A 27,093-nucleotide genomic window follows, 5' to 3' on the forward strand; every position below is an offset into this window, starting at 1 on the left:
TCGTTCTGCCAGCTGCAAGGCAGCGAGCGTGGCTGAAGGACACAAGGCTCCGCTCGCACTTGGCGGAGGGACTTTGAGAGCTCGATCCGACATGGGGGGCTAGACACCGCCGGCGTTGCTCTTCCTCCTCCCGCGTCCACTCTTTGAATGTCACCTCTGGAAGGATGCTCGGATGGAGCGCTACCACGTCTCCTCAATCGCCCGCTCAGGACGGCATGAAGGACTCGGAAAGGGGGAGTAAGTCAGGCAGCTTCCTCTTTCCGAGCTGATACCTCAGGTCTCATCTTCTTGTGCACTTCTTGGACGTCTTGACGCCGTCCGTCACCGAGGAGGACAGTTGACAGTCGAGATTGAAGGATTCCGCAATTGGGCGAATGCTGGAGGCAAACTTCCCCCGGAGGTCAAGGAGACAGGCTGGACTGGAGTGGAACTGATGGATTGGTTTAGATAAGAACATGGCCTGCCCAAACAAAAGGCGGCAAACGAATCCATTCGAGGCTCGCCAGATCGGGATCTTCAACAAGCCTCCGTTTCAGTTGTGTGCTTTTTGAGGGTGTGCCTCTTCTTGCCTTTCACCCATTTCCCTCCAGCTCGTCAGCTCGAGACAACCGTAGCGCTGCCCCGTCGCCCTGGGTGAACGGGCAGGGGGGTGGCCCACGGTACCCCCCATCACCCGGGCGCCACCAGGCCGCCAGCGGGGCCTGCGCTGGCAAGATGGCCGCCCTTGCCAGCTCCCTCATTCGACAGCGTCGGGAGGTCAAGGACCCCCAGACCAACCGTCAGATTGCCAGCAAGCGAAAGCCGTGCCCGAAAAGCAACAAGTCGCTTTGCCAGAAGCAAATCCTCATTTTGATATCCAAGGTCCGATTATGCGGCAGTCGAGGGAGGAAAATGGAAAAAAGACCAGGTGAGCGCCACTTTTTTTTTTTTTTTTAAGACCTCCTCCGCTCCATGTCTGTCAGTTTCGGACAGCATTTTGGTGATGGTCTCAGGCCAGAAATCAAATTAATCCCCGAGTGCAGAGGACATCCATGCTGTAATTTTCAGGCCAGATCTGAATCCCAATCTGGGAATCCTTCCAGCCTGTCTTTCTCTCAGCTGCACACAAGCTGGACCGGGATCGTTTCCAGTCTCGTCTGCAAATCCACTGTCCCAACTTGTGTTGTGTCTGCTTTGCTTGCTGCTTACTTCAGCTCTATAATTAAGTCATAGCGTGACAAGTCCGTTATACAAATCCACGTGACCGCGGGAGCCTTCTTTGTCGTCCCTGGGTGCCCGATAGCTTGCGTACGACTTTTACAACCCTCGAGGCAACTTGCACCTCATCCGTACTTGTCTTATGCGTTAGCATGCTAATTGCACAATCAGTCACTCTTGCTCAATGCCACGTTTTGCTCATCCGCAACATTTTCCACAGAGTCGTTCGAATTTGCACTAGAAGCATTGCGTCCCGTTGAGTTGAAAAATCACAATGCTAATTTGTGGCCACAAAGAAGCTCCGGCTCCAGCAAAGTGAGCTCACCTTCTCGAGGAAACGGTAAAATAGAGGTAAAGGTTAGGTGATACAACAGAAGGGTGACGGTCTTGAGTTAGAATGACGAATCATCGTTATTGAGAGCCTTGTGATTTGTATCGTTTGTCTTTGTCGGATGGAGTTTTTTTCAGCGTTGTGCGTCCGATGCAAATATATATTACAAAGTTCACATTAATTCTTACGTGGGCAAGCTCTAACAGCGAGCAGCATCTGCCACGCATGATTATGGTCGTCAAATATGTGGGACGGGTGGCGAGGCTGACACGGAGCCATTGTTGCGGCCAACGTCGCTGTCGGCGTTTTTCACACACACTTATGGATTTATTATGGTAATGGCGAGACCTGAGTGCGGAGGCCGGGGTCCGAGAAGCATTATCAGGTTGACCGCTTCGCTGATGGGGTCTGCGTTAAGTACCACGTATGGCAATGTGCATCTTCATCATTTCCTCAAGGAGGCCGTGCACGCGTGGGTGTGGATGACGCCGCGGAGACCTTCGTGTCAAGCTGGATTGTGTGTGTGCGTGAGTGCGTGCGAGAAAGAGAGAGAGAGAGAGAGGGTGGTTTCTAATATTTTGGTTGAGGTGTCATCACGCAGGCAAAGCAGTCTGCTTCTACGTCGCGGACAGTTTGGTCAGCCATTTCAGATTGTTGATGTGTGAATGCATACGTGCAAGTGCGCGTCTTCTACGAAACCCAGGGAGGGAAAACCATATTTGATTTTTAGGCCATCATAATTAAATCAGGTTAAATCAAATGTTATAAATAAATAAATAAATAAATAAATAAATAGATAAATAAATAAATAAAACTGTGGCTGTACAATATGGGAATTATAACATTATTTAAAAATGATAAAACTGATGAATTAAAAAGAATCCAATATGGGATAAAAAAAAAAGTAACCCACCTGGGTTATTTTTAACCCAGTTTTTAAGGGTGTACATATGTTTAAATATCTAATAGTAATAATAATAATAGTTCCAATAATAGTTCCAAAGAATAATAATCAATGAGCTGGAGGGAAATGGGTGAAAGGCAAGAAGAGGCACACCCTCAAAAATTTAATTTCAATATAATAGAACATTTTACCAATGTTTTCTAAAATCCTTATGATTAATATTTCAAATTAGATAATGAGATAAGTAATTCAACCATTTTTTTAAATGACTTCAAAATTCAAACATGCGTTATGTTTCACAAATTAATTCATGACTAGCGCACATTTTAATAAAGTAAATGTTTTTTATTGATTTCTGTTCATATTAAGTCAATTATTGAATTACAGTCAAATAAAAATTAACGACCATTTTTTAATCAACCAATTTGGAGCCAAATAATGGAGGCCTCTGAATAGCGTCAGGTGGATCGTACCGACCCGTAGAGGTTGCCCACCTCCACCTTAGCATTGCGAGCCGGGTGAGTGATGGATGCGTGTGGTCCATGTGCTGCTGCGTCCTGGCCTGACCCACATACCTTCTCTCATTACGCAATTGCAAACCGCCAACCCGCTCGTCTTATCCCAAGGTCGACGTGACCCGTGCGGCCTCCTGAAAACACACAAAGGCATTCCGATGAGCGTTCGCATCGTGCCAAACTCATACTTCGGCAGACTGACGCGCTTACACAAACAAATGACGGGCCGCCATGATAATTGAGTAAGCGGGTGCAGAGGGGAGATAATGTCGCCCCTCCCGCTTGTGCGTCCGATATGATCTAATGAGGATGTTAAGCCCCCTATTGGATATCAAAGCCAAACCGAAATAGCTTGCGTTGTCCTCTGGAGTCGGTGTGCGACCGCATACCCCAGGGTAACGGCGCCGGTTCTGAATCCCGGCCGAGCAGAGCCGGTTCGCTCCGTCCCGGCCCGTTTGGTGATTCATCATCTCCCGTCGTTAACACACGCCGATCGATGGATAATGCGTTTGGAGAGCACACATAGAACCGGGCCTATTTACTGCCTCTATAGAGCGGCCCGCAGCGCAGAACCACACCGGGGAGCAAGTGGCCTTTTCTATTAGCTTCTCTTCTCAAGGTTATCGGGCCTTTCGCCCTCCCCGTTACGTTTTCACGTTAAATCGTCTCGTTTTGGGGCTCCGCGTCACGGATCCCGCAGCGGTTGTGTTCCATGATGGCGGCGCCGTTGCGGACGGATCGGTGCAAAACAGCGTGGCAATGTCACAATATTAGGAACACTCGCGGGATACGACAACAAAGACTGCCTCGTGTCGTGCGCCACGCTCCCCGGCGTTTTGTTAAAAAGCTGCGTTTGATGCAAATGTTTAGCGTTTGTGATGATGAACGCGCCGCCTCCACCACCGGCGTTGGGCTTATTGATTGATGGTTTGTTTTGCCGCAGAATGTTTTGAGGGAACCGGCCGGGGAGAGTATCAATCATTGCTATCAGATAAGTAGGAAAACTTTGAGGCAGAATCTTTAAGTTACAGAGGATTGAGTGTGCTTCACACCCCCACCACTAAATGGCGGCAGTAAGCTTCGCTGCACGCGCTCGACTTTAATTTACGTTGGTTTCCTCGCAATAGCAGGAAAATACCAGTTGGTGGTGATAATGACCCTCAGGCTGAATAGAGGCCACAAGATGACGAACAAGAAAGAACGACGCGTTTGATAAAATTGTGGTTTTTTTTTTTAAGTTACATCGTAGTTTAGTCTATCGTACGTTTACGAGGTTACCACGCGTAAGTAAAATCGAAAAGAATATTAAAAAATATATATTTACATTTTATGTTCCTGAACTAAGTCAGACTAATTCTGTCCTAACTTTTCATCTCTTATGAATTATATTTCAGAGTTCATTTTAAAAGTACCGTTTTTTTCCATGTATAATGCGCCCCCATGTATAATACGCACCCTAAAAATGGCATGTTGATGCTGGAAAAAAGCCTGTACCCATGTATAATACGCACCCAAATGTTGACTCCTACTTAAGTCCATAAAATTATTTCAGAAAAAAGATCATCTTTGGGAACAAGCGGATGTTATTCTGCCGGTCAGTATCACTGCGCATGCGCTAGCAAACTCGATAGCGAAGAAATGTTTCGGATTTGTGTAGGGTACATTGTGACAGTAAACGAACAGCTGATCGAGCAAGCGTCTGATACCAGAGCATTGTGTTTGAAGTGAACAGCAGAGAAGAAAGCGCATCTGTAATGGCGGCCTCCGTATGATATCCGGATTAAAAAAGTAATAATAAAACATTTTTACCCATGTATAATGCGCAATAAATTAGTTAAATTTTGCGCATTATACATGAAAAAAAAACGGTATTTCATTTTGAAATTACTGTACGTCTCCACAGAGGAAAAAATAAGATTATTTCCTGGGTTCCTTTTTGGACCCAGCACCGGTTTTGCCGTTATACACAATTTGGGTCACTTTTGACCCAATAGTTTAAAAACAGTTGCGTTGCCGCGCTTCGAATCCTACGCCATCCACGGCATCGCAGTCCCTTTAGACAATGCTGACCGTTCAAGATCAGGGTAGTAAAGCCCGCATTAGCATTTTATATGCAATCAATTTGCCGCATGGTTTGTGCGCAAGACGTGTGTCACATAGCGATGGCGCTTTCGTGACATGCGGGCACATCGACGCTCATCCACGTCAACACGCGGCCGGTGTGTTGGTCATGAACGTGACATTGTCCCTGACCAGCCCGACACTGTCAAACTCATACATCATCTTTGTCCACTTCAGTGGCGGTTTACCTCTCCACACACAAACACGCACATGCCGTCCCGTCACTCATCATCTACCGAAGAAATTTGTCCCGATCCGAAATTGATACGTGCGTGCCTTCCCGCTTGTGTTGATTTACTTTGATCACGGAGGACCGTGGCACCCAGGGGAAGTGTCGGATTTGCTGGCAGCTGGCCAAATGCATTGCAATGTTTTCGAAGGTGATTCCGAAAAAACGAGAAATCATTACCAACTGCACGGCCTTCCTTCCTTCTTTGACTTTCCCTCCCCTTGTCTTCCTTCCGTGTGGAACTCTGGAAGATTTAAACACGCACGCTTGCATCTCTGCACTTACTGGCAAGTACATGCATGCATCGCCCTGAATAATGTAGCCACGCTGTAGGCATGTTTAAATGTGTATCAATGTCTATTAGTTGAGTCGGGAAGCGCATGGAAGTGCGTTTGAAAATAAACAAAAACGCTGGACAATGAATATTTCCGACAGGTTTGCAGACCTCTACTGGGTGATCCAACTCAATACAACTCAGATTTTTTTGGGGTACTTTTCTCACACCGGTGCATTTTCAACACGAACATATTCGCTTGTGCAAAACATGTAGACTGACAATATAACAATACTCACAGGCATTTATCCTCAGTGAAAAACAAATATCGGAACTTACTGTGTCACTGAGAATAGGGATACATTTTCTTCATATTTTTTTTTCCCTGCGTGACAGTTTTACACTGCCCCCGAAGGCAGAAATGGGCACAGCAGAAGGAGCAGTACAATGCAACGCATTAAATTGTAATTAATTATTTGCTTTCGATTATGGTATGCAATTATTAAAGTCAGAATTCTGAGGAAAAAAAGGCAGAATCCTGTCACCCCTCGTTTTTTTTCTTCACCGGCCCTAATCCTCTTCCGTGGGGAACCCACAAAAACATGTCCCGTTTCTACTGGAATTTTTTTTCTTGACCATAAAAACTAAACCCTAACTTCACTAAATCCTCGTGAGGACAAGTTCCGCCCCGTAGTCGCCAAGCGCACAGGTGCGTGACACGTCCTTCACTTGACAGACTGTGGCAGCCGTCTGATGGTAAATACACACAGACACACACACACACACGCACGCACAGAAAATATCCGCAATGCTCTCTCGCTCAGAAGTTCGTTTGCGTGCAGACGAGAGTGAGAGAAGGCGACAGAACTTCTTGCAAAACTGGGGCCTCCGCCATTAAATTATCCATCATGTAATTAGACGCGGCGAAGGGAAAGTGGATGGGTGGGGCAGGGGGTGGGGGGCACCCCCTTAGCCGGTCATTAAAGCTCTGCCTTGGTGGTGGAGACTTAACTTGCAGCTCTTGCAAATATTTTACAAAATCCAACCATGACTTTGCAAACTAACGACTCGAGTTCTTTGATGATTTGATTTTCAGTTGTTCATCATTATTTTCTTAAATCAAACCAGGAGGCATTTTCATGCCAGATAGGAGAATAGAAGCGGCTACAAAAGGGCAAAGCGAGAGGGAGCTGCCGCCAGGCCCCTCGGGAACATTGGGTCATGAAGGATAGCCCTTCCCTGAAATGGATCATCATTATTTTTTTTCAAGCGTTTCGGCTTTATCGGCCGTTTTGAAGTGGGACGCCACGGCCCGGCCCGGCGCTCGGGTGCTGACATTCAGCAAAGGTCACGTGGGCCGCTGCGAAATAAAGCAGCTTCAATCTTCACCCCTTCTTGATCCCACGTTTTTGCATCATGGAAATATTAACGTATGTTTTGTGAGTTGTCAGGACACGCCCAGGCAGGCGGAGGGGATGGCACAGCATTAAATTCTCATAATGAAACTTAGCAAATGTCCATTTTTCTTCTTTGATGGGGCAGGAGGGGGTGAGAGCGGCGGAGTCCACTTAAACCTTAACACCAAAACATTTTCCCATCCTCAAGTTTGCTGTACATTCTGAGCATGGCAACACATCTGTGGTCGTTTTTAAAAAGCTGAGATATTGGCAACGGGAGTCAGGCTCCATGTTGTCCGCAAAGCTGACCTTACCCACCGAGAGAGAGACACAAACATAGTCCAAAGGAAAGGAGATCCATCTTGGCGAGATGGGCCAATAGAGAGGCAGGAGCCGTTCCAAAGTAGCGAGGTGGAAATGGCGACGATATGGGCCTTTTTTTATTTGAATTCACTTGCGGGGTACACCTTGGTTGTAAAATTAATTCTGATAATGTTTCGTGTCGTCATCTGCAAGCTGGAGAAAAGAAAAATCAGCCCACTTTGACAAAAGTGGACTTGTACTTCACTTTACACTTCTGTGCAATATTATATAAGTAGGAAATGATGTTACAGTTACATCTCAGTGTGGACACAGTGGCTTCAAATATTAACTCAACCCCCCCCCCCCACACACACACACACACACACACAACCTCAGGGTCATGTTGTGGTTTCTGGCAAAGTACATATCTAAGATTAATGTCACTGAGGGAAGACGGGGAATACTGGCAGGGACGGAAGCGTGCGTTTCGGCGCCGACGTCCGGGGTGGGGGGTGGGGGGGCACTCCGGGGTAGCCAGCGGGAGCCTTTGCTGGCACAGCGCCGAGGGGGGAACATCGATCTCCACTGGAGTTGTGACAAGTGCGCGCTTGAGGTGCAGAGCGGGACATTTTGAACGGCGCCGAGAGTAACGAACGTAACGGGTTACTTTAATACAGCTGTTGTTGCGATGCAATTATCGATGCGGATCTGCACGCCTTTGAATGAAGCTGGGTCGGACTGGAGGAGAAATTCTCCGCAAATCAGTTTAATTAAAGAGTAGCGATGCATGAGATTGCACTGGGAGCCTATGGTGCAAAGGATATGATTACACAGGCAGCCACACACAGATTGGGCAGACAAAAATAAACATGCTAGAGATTTTTTTTGGGGGGGGGGGGGGTGGGGGTTTCCTTGGTGTGGTCCTACCTAGAACTATGTGGCATTCAACGACTAATTATGACAGTCAGGACATCATTGCAAATCCAGTTGTACTCTGAGGACAGACGCAGTTAGAGCAAAAGAGATCAAGTGGACTTAGTCTATTTTATAGATTTAGACTCTACCAACAAAATAAGATAACGTTCACGAGTGACTTTAGTGCATCTTATCTGCCCACGAGGGTGCTTGAATTGTTAAAAACAAAATTGCTGTGCTTTATGCCCCCCAAAAAAAGCGCTATATAAATCAAATGTATTCTTCTTCTCCTTTTTATTATTCAAATAAAAAGACACTGTGTCCACGTTGAACAGTTATCCATTCTCCTACTACGGGAAGCCTTGATGCTAAGCTAACCTGCTAGCTATTGCGCCTTAACACTGTCCTGCCACACAGCACCTCCAAGTCACTAATCTTCAGATTTACGGCAAATAAGATACAACTGTGACAAGAGTTTTTGTCACTAAACAAAGAGAAGTAGTAGTAAAAAATAGAGAGAGAGATGATAATTGCAGGCGAAGATGGCAAAACCGTGCTAACCGTTTCGCTAACGTGAAATATCAAATAGCAAAACCACTCAAGTACATGTTGACTAAAAGTGGACACTACGAGCAGCAAATTAGTTGGTAAATTAAGTGTGACATAATAAAGCTGTTGTTTCTTTCTTAACAAAAACTGTATACCTACTTTAACACCCACTGTATTTATTTTCCAGTTATGCAAATCAACTGTGCCACTATCTGCGGGTCACAGAAGCGATTAAAAAGTAAAAAAGGAATGAAGACAAAGCAAGAGAATGCAAAAAAAAAAAAAAAAAGACAAATTAAGACAAATGAGCCCAAAATCCTAATCACGCAATCTAATAAGAGCGCAATTAACCACAAAGGCACGATCAGACGCTTCCTTGCGCGACACGGCTTGACTGATGTGTTGCGGCACATCGCTCAGCAGAAGCGGCCGGTTGTTCAGTTTGCGAATGAAAATGATGAAAGTGATAGGACCTGCAGCAAAATAAAAACAACAACAAAACCGCACAAGTTCTCGTTAGGCATTTCTTAATTAGCTCATTTGGGGGAGAGGAGAGAAAGTGTCGCCTCAATTTTGTGGCGACTCTTGACACTCGTTAAGACTGCATTTTTGTGCTCCTACGTGCGTGTGCGTGTGTGCATGTGTAGCCTGATTAGCATTGTGCTCCATGTTCCACTGCTGTGGCTTCTAAAAGAGGCTATGACAGAGCGAGCATACAGAAGAAAGAGAGAGAGAGACATGAGGGAGGAAGAAGTGCTTGCTCAGCATTGTGCCAAGCAGGGCAGAAGGAGAAGAGAGGTGGGAGATGAGCGAGGCCATACACTCGTCAGCCAAAACATTAGGTACAACCGCATGTCTCATTAGCCCTATCAGAGACTTCTTTGTATCAGCACTGTTGGGTGGAATGATTGCATCAGTCATATCAGCAAAAATTGTGTCGAATCGAACTTACTTAAAAAAAAAATCTTCCTAAGATACAGAAAACGTTTAACACCTCACAAAAGTTAGATCATCTTCCCAAATTCTCTCAAAAGTCACACCCTACCCCAAGTGTTGCATGGTGTTCCACAGGGTTCAGTTTTGAGACCCCCCTTATTTTTGCTACTGGTTCCATCTTAGGGAAGCGATTTTAAATTGGACAGGAAAATTGGTGCTGTTTTTAAATTCAACTTTATTTTTTTACGTTTATCTTAGAACGCTGGCAAAAGTAAAGCCCGTCCTTTCAGAACAGCGCTTGGACACAACGGCTGGGGATCGAACCCACAACCTCTGGGCTCCACCAATGAACTATACCACCTCACAAGTGTTTCTGCAGAAATTAACCAAGACTTAATGCCCATTGGGTTAAAAGTCCACAAGATGCCGCACCCTCCTGATCTAGAACGACACCTGCGAGTTCTATCTGCATGGTTATTGTGCCACTTTGTCTCCGTCACTTGTGCCAGTGAGTGATGATGTCGTGCGCTTCAAGTGTCGTCTGGGGAGCATCTATTGACGGGAAATCGGTTTGCATTTGCCCCTTAACGGCTCTCGGGGGGAATATTGCCATCCATCTTGGTAGGAGTCTGCACTTTGTATGAAGAGGAGACGTACAACATTGATTTAAGGAGGTACCAAAGGAGGTGGGGTAAAAAATAATAATAATAATAAAGCAATGAAGAAAGGAGAGAAAACTCGGTATGGGTGGGAATTGTGGTTCCTGTTCATTGACTCCTTTGAGTGTTACAACAGCGAGGAGATGGATCCCCTCGCGGCGCTTTCATCTTCGCCTCGGTCTCGGACCTCCTTGACCTTGGTCGTCCTTGGCTCCGTGTCTCCCATGCCACCTTCTTCGGATATCATCTCCTCCCCTTCGCCACTTATCTAATCACATGCAACCTTCTCAAATCCATTTGTACTCTATTTCGACATATCTCCTGCCTGTGAGCAAAACGCCTGCTCTTCAACTTGATTGATGGGAAACCTCCACAGTCCGGCAGTGGCTGGAAGAGGAGATCCTGATGAAGCGTCAAAGAGAAGTGCCAAGGAAGCTCTGTGCGTTATTTTGTTGGTCCTCGATGCTTTTGCCGATGGTTGAAATTCGGACGGCGGTTCCGGAACCGAGTCCTCGTGACGTCACACTCGCAGATCCCGTTGTCTCTCAACCCCTCCCGTCACCAACGGCGTCTTGGCTCCCCCTCTTGATGTACGCTTTTGTCTTCTCTCTCTCATCTCGTTTTCCATCTCACTCTTTATCCCGTCGGCTTATCTTCCTCCCCACATGCGCTCTCGGGCACTTTTGTCTCCAGCGGCTTCTTTTGTCGCTCAGACTCGATCATTAAAGTCCTTTTTTGTTTTTTGTTTTAAGCTTTACATCATTCACTCTCAGAGTACTGCTTGACCCCGTCGTCTCAATGTTGCCTTCACATTTGTTTTTGTTTAAGCAAGAGTCCATTCACTTTTAGATACTTGCTTGACCATTTAACATTTGTTGACAATCAAAATTTACTAAGCTCCCGCCGTTGATCAGAAGTGGGTGTAAATCTGCGGCTCGGTTCATCCGGTGTGTCCAGCTCAGATGGAACGCAGAATCTTTCCATACCACAAAGAAGTCTTTTTAAAAAGGCTTCGTAAACACTCAGATGAAGATGAAATGGAAATGGAAAAAAAGTGCTCCCAGTTAAATGCGATCATGGTAATCCTATTAGATAAACAACAACAGTCTCAAAGCCTCCAACCAGTGTGCAAGCAGCTTTCCTCAGTGTTTATTTATTTGAGATATTTTAATATGTCATCTTTCTTGACCTTGTGCGTATCATTGGACTTCTTCTCAAGATGCAGTATTTTGTTTTTAAATCATTCACTCACTCTTCTTGTAGTCACAACTAGTTCAAAATCATCAATCGCAAAGACTCTCCTTCACATTTCTTCCCATCACTCCAGATGTTCCACATTCAACATAGGGGATGTCATTCATTCATTCATTCCTTCATTCGTTCGTTCGTTCTTTCATTCAGCTTCAAGCGTTTACTATTTGATGCCATAAATGCTGAGAGTTGAAATACTAGCAGTTGTAAAATCCATACTGTATAGCCACAGATTAATAGCCCGGGGCCTCTCATACTTATGGTGAGAGAGCGAGAGAGAGCGAGAGAGAAAATATTGGAGTCAGTAGGGAGTAACAAGCTTATTAACTGTGGAAAAGCGGCAGGAAGTGGTTGCTGCAAGTCGCGCGTGGCCGCAGTCAAGCAGGATTTTCCCAAACGGTGTTGACCTTTTTGCCGGCACCGGCGACGAAAAGACGGCGGATGGCCGAGTTTGGCTTTTAAACAATACGGAACATAAAGAAAACACACGTGACGTGGCGTTCCGCAACTTCACCGGTGTAAATCAAATGGGCTTCGTAGAGTTACTTCTTGACAAGAGTTGACGGTGCTTTGTCTCCCGCTGTCAGTCGGCGGCAAGAACGGGATGTCAGGCGCTGAAGGAGGAGGTTGCGTTGCCTTATGCATATCGAACGCGCGAATGGGAAGCGGCGGCCTTCGCCGCAGGGATACGTCAGCGTTTGCGACGAGAAGCACATTGTTGTGGGGAGCAATTAGCGTCGCCGGTCGGACGGACCAAAGACGCTTCTCAATCTATTTTCATTTGTTTTATAGATTTGTCAAGAACAGATTTTATCTGGAATTTTATTCATTTTGGATTGATATCCCCTTTGAGACGCTCAGGTACAGGGTTATTACAGGATTAGCGTAGTGAAGGTCAACAACTGGCTCCGCCCACCGCCAGGGGTTACACCATCCAAGGCAGCTGTGCTAAGCGGCACATGGCCTCATGTGTGGTTTGAGGCTTAATTTGGGATTAACTCTCGGGATATTACAGATTACCACACTCCAGTTTGACCTTCTGCGTCCGGCCATCCAACCACAGATGCATGAGGTTTGATCCACGGCGGCTTCCAGAAATTCAGTCTCGCCACTGAGATCGTGGTGTCCAATCAGCGGACAGATTGTAGGACAGACTGCAAATTGATTTTTCAAGCACAATGAAGGAGTGTGTTGAAAAGGATATTTGTTGCTGTAAATGATTAACAGAGATGTGCTGAATAAGAGCGTGAGAATTTTCATTTTTACATGGCGCTCCGTTTCAATTAAAGGTTTAGGCGCACACGCATTCACACAAGCCCGCTGTCGACGAAGGGCAAACTGCCAGCTGCTCCTGGATTTCTCTGTTCTCATTCATAGTTGATGCTCCTCATTAAAAGTTGATCGCGGGAACATTTGCGCACCGCCGCTTCTTCTAATACATCTTCCACTCTTTAGGTTGCAGCGCCCTTAGACTAGACGCGCACAACTCGTATTTCGGCCGCAAATTGGCTCCTTGCGAAACAGAATCCCAATACGCCAAAACATCATGAACACCGGGTGTGGATTACGCAGCTGAAGTGGACTGAAAAATGTACAGATGGCGACTCTTTGCCGCGTACCAAGCAATTTTGTGGCGCACTTCTATTGAAAACTGAGAGCCTGTATTGGGTTTTGGGACTCCAACCAGTAACTTGACCGTGAACTACACAAACATGGTGCGATTGTCATTAAATAGAGGAAATAGCCAAAATAAAAGCTAGGTTGTAAATATTTGGAGATCCTGTTAGCAGTGACTGATTGCCCCACTCACTGCAAGCATCGGTTGACAGAGACTCTGATCGGCCCGATGACAACGACGCGCCGTCTCGACGACCCGTACACATTGCGACGTCTTTACTACAGGACCAGTTCCCAGTGCGAATATCAGAACTTGGGCTTTCCTTCGCATGCACGTGCACCCGGTTAACCCTTCCCTCGTGTGTTTGCTTCGCAGAGCCGCAGCTGAAGGGCATCGTCACGCGGCTCTACTGCCGACATGGCTTCTACCTTCAAATGCTGCCGAACGGCACCATGGAAGGCACAAAGGACGAAAGCAGCTCCTTCTGTAAGTCAATACTCCCTAATACCGACGTCGTGGGGTGGTTCAACGTGTTGGTAAACTCATCTGCACTCGAGAAAAGTTGGGGAGAAGTATTCAGGTTGGAGAACACACCCTATATCAGAAGGTCCCAATCAATGCATGAGGGCACCCTGGTTTGATTCTGATAAGACACTACACGACCAAAAGCCTCCTGATTTCCCGGCCGGGTCACTATTATGGGATGTCGGTGATGTGGGAACACGGTATTTTTCTGTCACGACACCAATTTGGACGCAAAACATGAAGTTGGCACAATTGTTCGATTTACAGCCCGGTGGGAGGGGCAACGACCGCCTGGGTGAAATTTACATTGTAGCAATTCATTAAGACTTTTTTGGCTGCGGGGCCGCCGCTTGTCCTTTTTACGTGACGTAAACATTGGCAGGCTGTTGTTTGCTGAGTGGGGACTTTGTTTACTTGGGGTTTGGAATTGGTCAAGTGGTGCAAAAAGTGAAAAGGCCGTACTTGGTCGGCATGCAAGAAAACCAGATTCAGAGACGCTGAAATTTCTCTTTGTCATGTCGTACTTCTGGAGTCTGATGAAGAAAAACAGGCATTAGGTGCTCAAGCGCCACCGAAGAATTATTCAGCAAGTGACACAGCGAGTGGGTATCAATCAACACTGTGTAACACGAGACTTTGGATGGTGTCGTGACGCCGCCTGACTATGACACAGGCAATCCCTTCTTCACGGGCCAAAAACACGGGGACACCTGTCGGACTCTATTTGTCACCTGCCCTCGTGGACTGCCTGGCCAGCGGGGGCGAGACGTGGACAAAAAGGACCCGAGGGACAGCATTGCCTTTCCGTAGACGAATCTGGAGATTGACAACAAAGATACGAGGCTTCTAGCAAAGCGGTATTTTTGAAATCTCCTTAAATGACTATTAGGAAATTATCATTTATTATTATTAAAATTATTATTATTATTACTATTATTAAATATTAATGAATCAATATTTTTTATGTTAAGTGTTTTTTTTATGTTAAGTGTGTTGCTGGGTTTCTCCCGAGTAAATGGTTGCATCCCTCAAGGCACCAGATTGAGTTTTTTGTTTACGTGCTAGCGTTAGCCAGGCTACGTCTTTCCACCAGACTCCACCTTTAACCGATTGTATAACGATCATAATACTATAATCGCATTGCAAATGTTTTTCCACGGCCAATTAAGCTTTCTACTTCATTTGACCCCAAACGACTCTGTTGCGGAAGGAACCGGGCGGGTGCACAATGTGGGAAGATAAAAGAAGGGAAACAGAAGAAAGACGGGAGGAAAGCAGAGATTGGGGTGATGAAAGCCATATTGAGTCTCAGCGTGTAGATCAGAAAGCCACGAGGAGCGGCGTCGTCCTCTGACTTTTATCCTCTTTAATTAGCATCTCCCGCTGTTGGAAGGAAATGTTATTTATCTGCGTCTTTGCTCTGCAACACGTCTCGCTCGCTCTCCAACCCACCATCCGAGTCTCTTTGTCCGACTTTCCCCCGTGCTTGATATCATTCAGCACAAGAGAATTTAAAAGCTTTGAGAACTGCGAGGAACAAGACGAGGACCGTGAGAGTGAGCGCTTGAGGAATTGCATACGACGTGAAGTGAAATGGGGCGTGTGCTGTGTCTCGTGGAATCCGCCACAATACCATAGTACAACTCAAATCATACTTTCCTAGTCATATGACTGGAAATCTGTTCATCTGTTCATCTGTTCATCTGTTCCAGCCCCCCCCAAAACAGCAATATAAATTGTTATCAAATGTGTCCTGTTTTGAAATATTTTGACTTGTAGTAAGGATTTTGGAAAATGTTTTGCTATGATTGAAAGAATTGTTAATATCCATTATTTTTGCAAATTGCCTAATTACTGATATCGGAAAATAAGAATTGATACAGAAAGGGAACATGTTTGAACAGATTTTTTTTTTTAAATAACAGTACAAATTAAGAAATTTAACAGAAGAGCTGGAGTAATATCAGTAATTTTATTGCAGAGGATAAAGAATACGTGCCTTTGAGCATTGTTATAAAGTACTATATCGTCATGTGTTGGTACGATTTGTTTTTTTTTACAGGTTTGCAACTACTGTGATAGTAATGCTAGTTGTGTTGGCCCATCTAAGGCGTTTCCCATTGTGTGTTAGCATTATGCTAGTCAAGTCTAATCTCAAGGCAGCACAGCACTTGTACTGTCACTGCAATAGATTTCACATCCAACTCAGTTGTAGCACAATGCAACCTGCAAAAATCGCACAATCCCGCCATTTGCATCGCTTAATTTTGTGTCTCGCTGCCACCCCCCACCCCTCCCATCCATTCTACCTCCACCACTCCACGCCCTTCTTGCTTATTTATTGTCTCTATGATCTCCAGGCCTGAAATTGACTGGCGGGATTGATTTGGCAACACCTTCTTCCCGTCCCTCTCATTTCCTCTCCCCGGGGGAACAACAAATAAAAGTAAACAAGCGCTTTTTTTTTTTTTTTTAATCTTTTATTTTTTACCCCAGGCGAATTGAATAAAACAGAGGAAGAGTGTCTATTCAGGAATGGTGATGATGGTGACGACGATGTAGATGTGAGGCCTTATTTACTGTGGAAGAAAGCAAACTATCGAGGGCCGAACAAAAGTCAAAGCGGGACTTGAAAGGCAGGCTACAGTACAAAGAAAGCCTGGATGCCTACATTGGATTTTCTTTCTTTTTTTTTTCCCAGCCATCGCGCTCTCCCCTCTATTTGTCCTCCCATTGTGACACTTGGCTCATTTGCAAGAGCGCCTCTTTGAGATGCAGAGATCGATGAGGCAAACAGAAGCCGAGCCCCTCCGGAAAGACAAGGAGGGACACGTGCGCTGGCTGAGGTGCTGGCTCCTTCAACAAGAGCCCACATTTACCACAATCGGACGCTTTATTTCAGTGAATGGAAGGAAAAGTTCAATGCATTTCCCATTTGCCTAGTAAGTTACGCTGACTCCCAAACTCCCCCCCCCCACCCAACCCCAACCCCCCCGCCCTCATTGTAGCCATAATTGACTTTCTGTCTCCGTTTATTATGCCGGTGCAACTCTCGATTTGAAATTGATTGGAAACCTGCTAGTATTCCATATTTCATTTCCGGGATAAGGGGAAAAAAATAAAATCCTTCACCCACCCATCCATCCCTCACTTGAGAATGCACACACGTAATTGAGGGCATTGACGTGCGCATGGAATGGCTTTCGAATGATACTTGTGGCGAAAAGAAAAATACAAAAAATTTGGATTTCCCGTCGTTGAATACAGCCGGTGTTTTAATTCCTCCCACTTTCTGATCTTTTTGTTTGCGTGTGTTTTCAACAGTGCAGTTCAACTTGATTCCTGTGGGCCTCCGCATCGTGGCCATCCAAAGCACCAAGACGGGGCTCTACGTGGCCATGAACAGCGAGGGCTACCTCTACACTTCGGTATGGGCCACTCACTCAGGGCTCTAGTCTATAGTCCACCTTTATCCAGTCCTAGTCCGAGGTCCAAGTCTGAAAGATCCAAGTCTAGATAAGATCAGACCTTAAGAAGAAAAAAAACATTGATGAAAACAGTTGAGACTGACGTTGTCCTTTAACTTATTAAAAGGGGAAAAGTATGGAACAAAAAAAGAAACTAATTTGGCTATGTAGTGGCTAAAGCCAAAAACCAAATTTTATAATCCCGCTGTTGGCCGACATGACTGAAATAAAAAGACTGCGTGCTTTGGCGCTCGCGGTCAAGTGAAACAATAATGTGGCTATTTTGATAACCTTAAGTTTCTTTTGAAAGAGGACGCTCATTTTTAGGAACAAAACCTCAGTTGGACTCGGTCAAAACCGGAAAACGATTGTGATATTTATTTCCGCTACATTCATTTTTTGCACAGTTGGGAAAAATCGCTATAGGCTTTATTGTAACAGAGCCAAGGTGACCCACTTCTATCTTACACGGGAAAGTACCCCTGCAGAAAAAAAGTTTGAGAAAATCCCTGTGAGATGACAGGGAAAGGCGGGTAGCCGGATGTGCGGGGAGGCTTTTGTTTCCCGTCCCGACCTCAAACAACCTGCCTCTTACTCACTGCAAGTGTAAGCCTCCAAATGAAAGCTAGAGGGCAAAGCTGCAGGAAGGAAATTGAGGAGGGAGGCATTTTTCTTCATGCGGCTGGAAACGTGCGAGTAGTATGGTGTCCCCCGCCCCAGGATGAATCCAAAAGAGCCTGAGTGAGCGCTGGCTCCGCAATGCGGGAAGACGAGTCATCGGTCCGGGCTGACCATCCGAGCAGTGCAACCTCATTAAGGGAAAGGTTACGCTGCTAAAACTAACAGTCCTGTTTAACCGGCACACTTGATAGCTTAACTGGGATAAGAAAGTCCAGAGATGCTGGTGTCGCACACGGAAAAAAAAAATGTTCACAACAAATTAATAATCTAAAGAAGCAGATTTAACATCAAAACAAAGAAAGTAGTAAACACTTAACAGTGCTTGCTGGTCCGCCATGTTTTCCACACGAAAGCTTCCACGCGGTTTAGAAATCTCGGCAGGTTCACAATGCAAAAATTCGGCCCGTGCGGACACCGTGCGGAGGGGCGTCGTTGCGAAAATTTTTCAAAAAAACCTCCAAGATCCACACATTGTGTATTCAACTCAACCAGAAAACTTTGCCTCAGAAAAGATTGCTAGCTTAATACTAACATAAAATGGGAAAGGCCTAAGTCAGGGGTCCCCAAACTTTTTCCTGTGAGGGCCACATAACCTTTCCCTTCTCTGATGGCGGGCCGGTGGCAGTTTGTAACAGAAAAAGTGTGACGATCGTAGGGGAGCTTAAAAAAAATATTGTTTTCCAGAAAGCCACACATAACCAAATAACGGTTATTTAATAACCCTTTCCAGGTTCTTTACAGAAAAAAAGTCAGGAAACAAATAATAACACTATTAATGAAATAAATAATAACTAAACCCTCTCTGAGTTCTTCACAGAAAAAACAGGAAATAAATAACTAAATAACTCTCTCTGGGTTCTTCATAGAAAAAAAACCATGGAACATTAACTTTCTGTTGTGCCATGAACAATCTTAACAGATAAAAGTTCAGCTCAGTTGTCAGAGCAGAACCTCTCTGACACATATGAGCAGTCTCTTAAAGTTCTTGTGTTCCTTCCTTATAATCCTTTTGTAGGTTCCAGTAGGCTTGTAGACACTGCTGTCTTTTTTGTTAAAGTTTGATAGTGCGTCATAGTCTGGAGTAAAATTTGTTGTGGCAATTCTTAGGCGAGATCCGAGGTGTTTGTCCGTTTACCTCGATCTGTGACGGGTAGATGTTGACGTTCATGTGGCTGAACGTCACGTCGCGTACGTCGAGCCAAATTGGCAACTCTTTTAAACGCTCGGCACTGTGTTCACCCTGCTTTACTTGGGCGACATTTTAACGGAAGGATTCCAGGGGAAGGTTTGTGGGTGGCTTTAGCGCAAAACTGCATCTGAAAGCTCAGCGCGCAAATTACAAGAATGCTGTCGTCACAGCCCACGCTCTAAATTCGGGACTGATACAAATAGAGCGCGAGTGCGCCATGTCCGTACACGCACTTGTGAGTGTGCACCGAGCTTTCTGACACGGCTTCCGGTAGTAAATGCGCAGGCGAGCGCTTCCCCATCTACTGGGCAAACGCAGTCATTGCAGGCAAAATGAGCAAAAAAAAAAAAAAAAAAGTTTAATAATACAATTTGTTCAGGGTTGGCGGGCCGGATTAAACGGTCCCGCGGGCCGTATCCGGCCCGCGGGCCGTAGTTTGGTGACCCCTGGCCTAAGTTAACAATTAGCGTTTCGATGAGTGTTGAGCGACGGGAACTCGAACACAAACGGTGCAGCAACACATCACACGTAGACAGACAATTGAACAATACTTAAGGATATTTTCTTGATCTACGAAAACATATGACTGCAGTTTACAAAGTTGCGCAACATAGCCGCGTAGCTTTTATTCCTGTGTGTTCTTTCAATGCGACATGAAAGAACGGTTCAAGCGGCATTTGGGACTAGTCGCACTTTTGCTTGTGATGAAGTCAAGTAACAAATGGACGGTAGCCGAGGTGCATCGGCTAAGCGACAAGACGTCAGTCAATGCGCATGCACGTAGTATTTGCAAACAGCGGGTGAATTATTCAACACTTTACTTCCCTTTCCACGAGCATCACCAAACAAGCACTTTAGCTTGGAGGGATGTGACAACGGCATTGTGTCAGCTGCATTGTCTTTCATTCATTTATTTATGCATTTATTTATTTATTTATTTATTTATTTTTTATCTGCATGTCCCCCTTCACCGCTGTCCTTGTGCTCCTCTTTCTACCATCTTGTCAGGGTCACACTCAATGTCCTGCCCGACGAGTTTACGCCTTTGACATATGAGCAATACGATTAGAAAATTGAATTTCGATTGCTAATTTGTACTGGGGTGGGGGGTGGAACAATTAATTGAACAGAAATTGACGCGAAATGAAGAAGAATGCAATTTTCATGTCACAAATTTGTTTGGGTGAATTTTGCGAGGTTGCTGGAGTGAACACTAATACAAATGTTATTTGATTTTAATGTAAAAGGTATAAAATGATGTGTAAAGTGATATATATATATATATATATATATATATATATATATATATATATATATATATATATATATATATATATATATATATATATATATATATATATATATGCTTAACCTAAAAGAGCAAATCATTCATGGATAACAAATCGGATATTGTTTATTCTAATATGGATTAATTTATCATCTGAGTCGAAAAAACACAAGATGACCTTGGGAAAAGAAAAAAAAAAATCACATTAAATTGCAATGTTAATATAAGAGGAAAATTTTGATTATTTTTCAAAATCAATCAGCCCTCTTGTAGTCGGAACACAATGTTGAAAACGAATCATTGAAAACAAGTCGGCCTCTTGCTGCGACACCAGTTACCAGAGTTATGAAATGAATAAATGAATAGCGCTCAGCTGAGGACACGGTGGCCCATTTTATTAAACGCGGGGTGTGGAAAAGCCTCCTGGGAAGAGACAAGAGGGAAATTATGTGTGGCTGCTGCTAGCGTGTGTGTGTGTAGAGGACAGAGGAGGGGGAGCGGCGGTCATGCTGTGTTAAACTGTACGGTAAAACACACACACACACACACTGTCTACCCAGGTCAATTTGGCTTCCCACTGCATGCCCTCAGCAAAGCCACATGTGCAGTCAGGTATAAACACAGAGAGGCAGGAAGACATAATTGGGTCGGACCAGTAGCGGGGCCTCCACCATCCAACCCACAAGGGGAAAAAGTTGTAAAACTCCAAACTCTGAAAACAATGAACACAGGGTTGCCCCTTGGGACTTAATATTGAGATTGGAAATGCGCAAGGAGGTTGAGAAATACACATACACAAATATACATATTTATATATTTAAAATGTATTTATTTTGTGACCTTCCTTCTCATCTCTGCCATCATATCACAAACTGCTAGTCTCTTTTTCCTTTGAGTCAGCATCCCTCTGCTCCCCTTCCTTTCATTTTTCCTCCCTTCAAGAAGAGACTCATGTTGGGGGAGAAAAAAAAAATCTCTGGAATCTGGCAGGCACCCAGTCGTATTCCCTTTCCCATCCTCCGCATCTAACACCTCAATGAAACAAGACTGTGGAGCTCAAGCAAAAATATTCTTCAAACAGTCGTATCCGGAGTCAATATTCAGACTTTTTCTTTTTTTTCTATTTTTTTTCTTTTTTAAATCAAGGAAATTAAAAACCACGCCAACCCCCCCGCCCCACCAGCACCGAGACCCCCATTAGGCACACTACCTCGTCTCTAATGTGTCTCCTCAAGTGGCAAGACCCATATGGCCTGAAGGAAGGAGATGAGAAGCCATGTGACGGATGAGGGGAAATGTGGCGAGGGGAAGAAAGCGGGCGAATAATTCGCGTTCCCTTTGGAAATGCCCCAAATGCTCAATGAGGGTCTGGTAGTCAAGGTGAAGACCCCCGCCTCTGTTTCTTGACCACCCGTGCACCTCTCCAGCTGTTCTCATTACCGGCTGTCATGTAAATGAGGGAGATTCAAATAACAGAAGAATTTCTTTTCTACTATTTCCAGTGCATATGTTTTTTTTTCTAGGTTTCACGAACGACCTGCACTGTAAAAAAAAAATAAGGGGATAAAAAGGTTGTGGTCACTTAGAATTTAAGGCAACAAACCATTTTTATTTTGTAACAATGTTTTAATGTGGCGCTTGAGCTGCCCCGTTTTGAATACTAAAGCATTAGTCAGCAAACATTCACATAATGCGCAAGCGCCTTATTGATGCCGGGAAATACATTCGTCCTCTTGAACGTGGTCAACAAATGCGTGCGACTAAAGTTAGCTTACAAATTCTTGTGTCCAATCAAAGAGTAATCCATTTTTTTTTTCCTGGCCTAATGTTTATTGACGTTTCGCAGAGCTCTTACACTGAATCCATTTCCCCAGAGGCCTCGTGGTAAATTATTTTATCCCCTCTTCTTTTTCTCGCCATCGCCTCTCGTGCCGTTGCAAGTGAGCGATCTGGGGTCACATGGTTGGCGCACGAGCGGAGTTGTGTAACGACGTGCGTGTTCTCAAACAGGTGCGACTCGAGGGGAAGCGTCAGTGAACACCTGGATGCTTTTGCTGCAAGAAAAAAAAAAGTTGCACAGAAACAAGCCTGGGGACTGTGCCGATGCGGTAGGTTGCTGCAAGTTTAGAGCACCCTCTACTGAAGAGTCGAGGAAGTGCAGCAGCAAGTTCAAGTCGGCTCTAAGTAGCACGGGCTAAGATCAAGGTGACGAGGGGTGACCAAGAGACCTTTCATCCTTTGCCGAGAAGGAAATTCTGAGATTGGCGTGATGGCGTGATGTCAGAGTAAAAGCTCGGCAGACAGATGTGCTCCCCCCCCACCTCTTAAATAATGCGGCAACTTAAATGAGTGTGTTGTCACACAAAGTAGTCCAACTGACAGCCACCCGGGGTGAGGGGGTTGACTTCTTCCCTTTGCTAGTCTCACGCTTAGTTGTTAGCAAAAAGAGGACGGGGGATTTCATCTTTGTACTGTCCAGGTGTAGATATTCCACCGAAGCTTCAAGAAAAGCTCCAGGAGCAGACGGCAATGTGAAAGGAGTGAGGGAGAGAAGAAAGAGAGAGAGAGCAAAGTCCTTATTCAGGTCTTTTCTGCTCAGCATCACATCAAGGCTCCAAATCAATCCTGTAAATTGGTTTGTTCCCCGACAAGGTTACAACATGACGGAAGGATGCGGTCGGGCTGGCGGGTGGGGTGTGGCGTAGCCGCTATGCCGTGAAGAAGGATAAGCGGAATGAGGCATTGAGAGGGAAACCGTGGGAGCTGCAGGAAGGGCAAGACTTTGCAGCGGATGTACCGCTGGTTGACATATTGTCACAGTTTAAATGTTTGTGTACTGAAGGCCGAAAGTGGGCATGCTGGACCGTCCGAGGGAGAAGGAGGGGTGGGCTAAGTCTGTTGTTTGTTACACGTGAAGCGCAGGATAAGTAATGGCATCCCGGTATCAGGATCTCGGTCTAGTAACCCTGTCAGGATGAAAGGTGGGCTTCGTTTCCGTCCAGTTGGCCATACCTCAAATGTGTTATTCTTCACCTATCACCTTTGCGTGCGTGTCTTCCAGGAACACTTCACGCCAGAGTGCAAGTTCAAAGAATGCGTGTTCGAGAACTACTACGTCACCTACTCGTCCATCCTGTACAGACAGACGCAATCGGGTCGGGCCTGGTACATCGGCATCAACCGGGACGGGCAGGTCATGAAGGGAAATCGCGTCAAGAAGACCAAGGGCGCCGCACATTTTCTACCCAAACTCATTGAAGGTAGTAAAGATTCTGAGGCGGTTTCAGGTCCTACCACAAATGAATTCTTTTTCTTACTTCCTATACAGTGGCCATGTACAGAGAGCCGTCTCTACACGACGTCGCCGAGCAGAGTCCGCCTAGGAAAACGCCCAAGACCTCCAATGACTCGCCTGTGCACCATATCGACAAGAAAGACCCTCAAAGCAAAACCAAAACCTCGTCGTCCTAGCGCTGAAAGAAAAGAGCACGGGATCGAGGGGGACCCCTGGGGGACGCCTAAACAGAGTTGGACACTGAGGAAAATAACCTCCCCGTCGACCTTCACGTCCTAACCTCTGTGTGACTACAATATGGGAAGCAATAACTCCCACAAGAGGTGTGCCCTTCTTGCCATAAGCGCCGTCTCACCCAACCCCCCCGAGTCGGTCCAGCAGCTGAGCAAAAAGTCTTCCTGGCATTTACCATCACGGGTGCAATGGTGGAATGCTGTTTTAATTGGATTGCTTCGATCAACGTCTTCCATGCTTGTCAGCAACTTTTTAAGAAGCCCTGTGTGTGCGTGTGCGTGTGTGTGTGTGTGTGTGTATCTTCCATCCACAACTGGTGTGATTTGATGAGTTTGTGACTTGTACTCAATTTTTCACTTTTTATGATGTTGATCACAACCTTCCAAAAACACACAGATGAAATGAATAGCCCCCTAAATAGCCATCAATCCACTATTGTGTAAAAAAAATACAAAAACAGCAATAATTAATTCCATCTTTACACAAGTGAATATCTTCTCACTTTTAAGCAAAGGGAGACTGAATATAAGGAGAGAAAAGTTGCGATGAACTGAACCCATTTAATAATTCCATAATTGTTACATTTGTTCCAAGCCGGTAATTGTTAAAACACCGCTTTCACACCGGGCGGAAGTGCTTAAGACCTTAATTAAATCGCTAAATAGACCTTCAGGTTGCCATGTTTGACCAGTCATCCCCTATGGATCACTAAGTCCATTAAATGTTTGACTATTCTTCACAAAGTAATTACACAAATGTTTAATTAAACGGGCCCGCTGCGAGAACAGAATTAAGACTATGAGATACGGAGATTGGAGATACTGCTTGGGTGGAGGTGCGGAAGATTTAACTGTGAAAAAAAAAAATCATCTTTGGTAACTACTTCATTCTAAGGGCTGGGACATTTCTATATTGCAATATTATTAAAAAAAAAAAAAAAGAACTTTCTTTTCAGGGTTAAATCAAGAGGCAAGAATTGTAGCTAAAACGTTACCTCTGGGTTTTGATGCCAAAAAAAGGATACAGTGGTGCCTTGAGAAACAATTGGCTCGATTTACAGCCTACTTGTCAGATAGAATAAGTAAAAAGTCTTGGGAGAAAAAAAAAAAAAAAAACGTCAAGCGATTTAATGCCACTCCCAGTTGAAGTTAAATGCCAAATTAAAAATTAAAAATAATTAAAAGCGTATTTGAAACAACAACACAGTTTAGCCATGTATCTGCTAGCTTAAGGCTAATGCTCACATAGGCAATGTTTCGCGTCTATGTTGCTTAAGAACTGGACAGTCAATCTGTATTCTTTATCCTCTGCAAAGAACTATATGCATCCATCCCATTTGGGTTCTAGTCAGGACACGCCCCGCTGCAATATGATTGGCTGCTGCATCGGCATCCAGACAGGAAAATCATGCGTCCAATATGAATTGCCCTTTCTATTGACCCCAGGTGGCCAAGATGGATAAATGTCATTTCCTTTCCATTCACACAATTGGGAAAGATGATTGTCACACTCAAGGCACTGCTGTATCATGAATAGAGCACACAAGTTTTGCTTTAGGTGTTTTATTTAAAGCATCAATACGGGCGAGGGTTAAACGCTAGACTTTACAAGTACTGTACTCTCCTCCCTGGGGAGTGCAGACTGCAGTGAGGGTCATCCCAGGATGAGAGGGAAGTTTCCACATGGCTAACACTTAAACTCGATGGGGTCTATATGGATACTGTATGTGGCGAGGGTGTGTGTGTGTGCGTGTGTGTGTATAAACACCATTAACTTGGTGCAGCCACCACCATGTCTGTGACAGGGGTAGCACGAGGGATGGTGAATATTGATATTGCAAGCTCACGTGTAGTGGCTTTGATTTGTATGTGCCCTTGCGTGTGCGTGTGGGTTACTTTGCGGTGGAGTCCCTTCGCCACATCTGCAATGCAGCAGAAAACACCAAAAAAAAAAAAACAGTTGGTGGGGTGGGGGAGGCAGCGTGGGTGATTCTGACAAAAGAGTGACACTGTCCTTTTTCTTCTTCTACTTCCAGCCCACTCACATTATCATAATTGTTATCGGAACTCAATATGGTGTGGAATGTAGAGCTAGTGATTGTTGGACATGGTAGCTGCAATGCACTGTGCCAGCTTCCGTACTTTACATATAGTGACCTTTACATGCAGCCACCTAGCCAGACCCCCCCCCCCACACACACACACACAATGATTTTCCTTCTCCAAAGCATACGCAGCACAAAGTCCGTGTGTCCGATTGGGTGTTTAGTAAAAATCTCAAGGTTATTGTGGTCCCTCCGGGACGTCTCCTTAATTCCTCACCTGGAACAAGTACAGAGGAACTGACCAACCTCCGCCACGGGATTTTCCCCGCACACCTCCCCTTAACTTGCTGTCGACCTTGATCGAATCCCGCGTCCATCCACACAAAGGATTTTATTTTTGTCGCCGCTCTTTATACTACACCAGGAAATCATTGTCTTCCAAATCCGATTGGCTTCAGTCTTCCAGCAGTCCAAAGCTACAAGGACACTATTTTTGTATACAAAGGGGGGCAAGAAAATATATCCACTATCTCTGTGTAGACGTATTTCCTTCGAGAGAACGACACAGGTGTGTTGAGGAACTCCAAACACACCGAGACGAGACAACGAGCTTGCATGCGCCAAATCATTTACTGGACAGAAAGGAACTTTGGCCTCTATTTACTCTTGAAGCACTTCATGGCCTCGGCTAACCCCTTCAAATCTTCACCCTGCATTTGCAATATGATATGCATTTATTTCTATAATAACTTACATAAAGTCAAGGATATAATTGAATAAAACAAACTAATATATTTGTATGATTGTAACATTGGTGGTCAGAGTTTTTTTTTTTATTCTGATAAAAGTAGAATAGGAATTTAAGACTCAGTTCATCCCCCCCCCCCCCCCCCCCCCCCCCCAAACAAAAGAGGATAATAATGCGGCAGAGTTCTTAATTGAATTAAGTGTGTCTGGCGCCGTTAAATTGATTTTCCACTGATAACGTCAACACTTGTTGCTGATGCGTATGATCCCGCGAAAACAATCCAATTTAACTCCACCGATAAAACGCGAGTGATCTATTGTTGATGCACTCCTCGCCGGTTGACTGTTAACACTTTTGCTTCTATGCTAATTAAATTGGCCGCCGACCAAATGGTGGCCGGAGCGGATCATAAATGATGCTGGC

The 27,093-nt window shown here is 45.1% G+C and overlaps 1 protein-coding gene across 1 annotated transcript; it reads left to right on the top strand.

Moving 5' to 3' along the window:
- On the top strand, nucleotides 1-26,682 carry fgf11a (fibroblast growth factor 11a). Its single transcript, XM_061286060.1, has 5 exons — nucleotides 1-907; nucleotides 13,575-13,685; nucleotides 17,049-17,152; nucleotides 23,411-23,609; nucleotides 23,678-26,682. Exons 1-5 carry the CDS (start codon nucleotides 715-717, stop codon nucleotides 23,818-23,820), a joined length of 750 nt encoding a protein of 249 aa, XP_061142044.1. The 5' UTR covers nucleotides 1-714; the 3' UTR covers nucleotides 23,821-26,682.
- The last annotated feature ends 411 nt before the right edge of the window (nucleotides 26,683-27,093 follow it).

The sequence above is a fragment of the Syngnathus typhle genome, linkage group LG1 (genome assembly GCF_033458585.1).
Source record: "Syngnathus typhle isolate RoL2023-S1 ecotype Sweden linkage group LG1, RoL_Styp_1.0, whole genome shotgun sequence".
Taxonomy (NCBI): Eukaryota; Metazoa; Chordata; class Actinopteri; order Syngnathiformes; family Syngnathidae; genus Syngnathus; species Syngnathus typhle.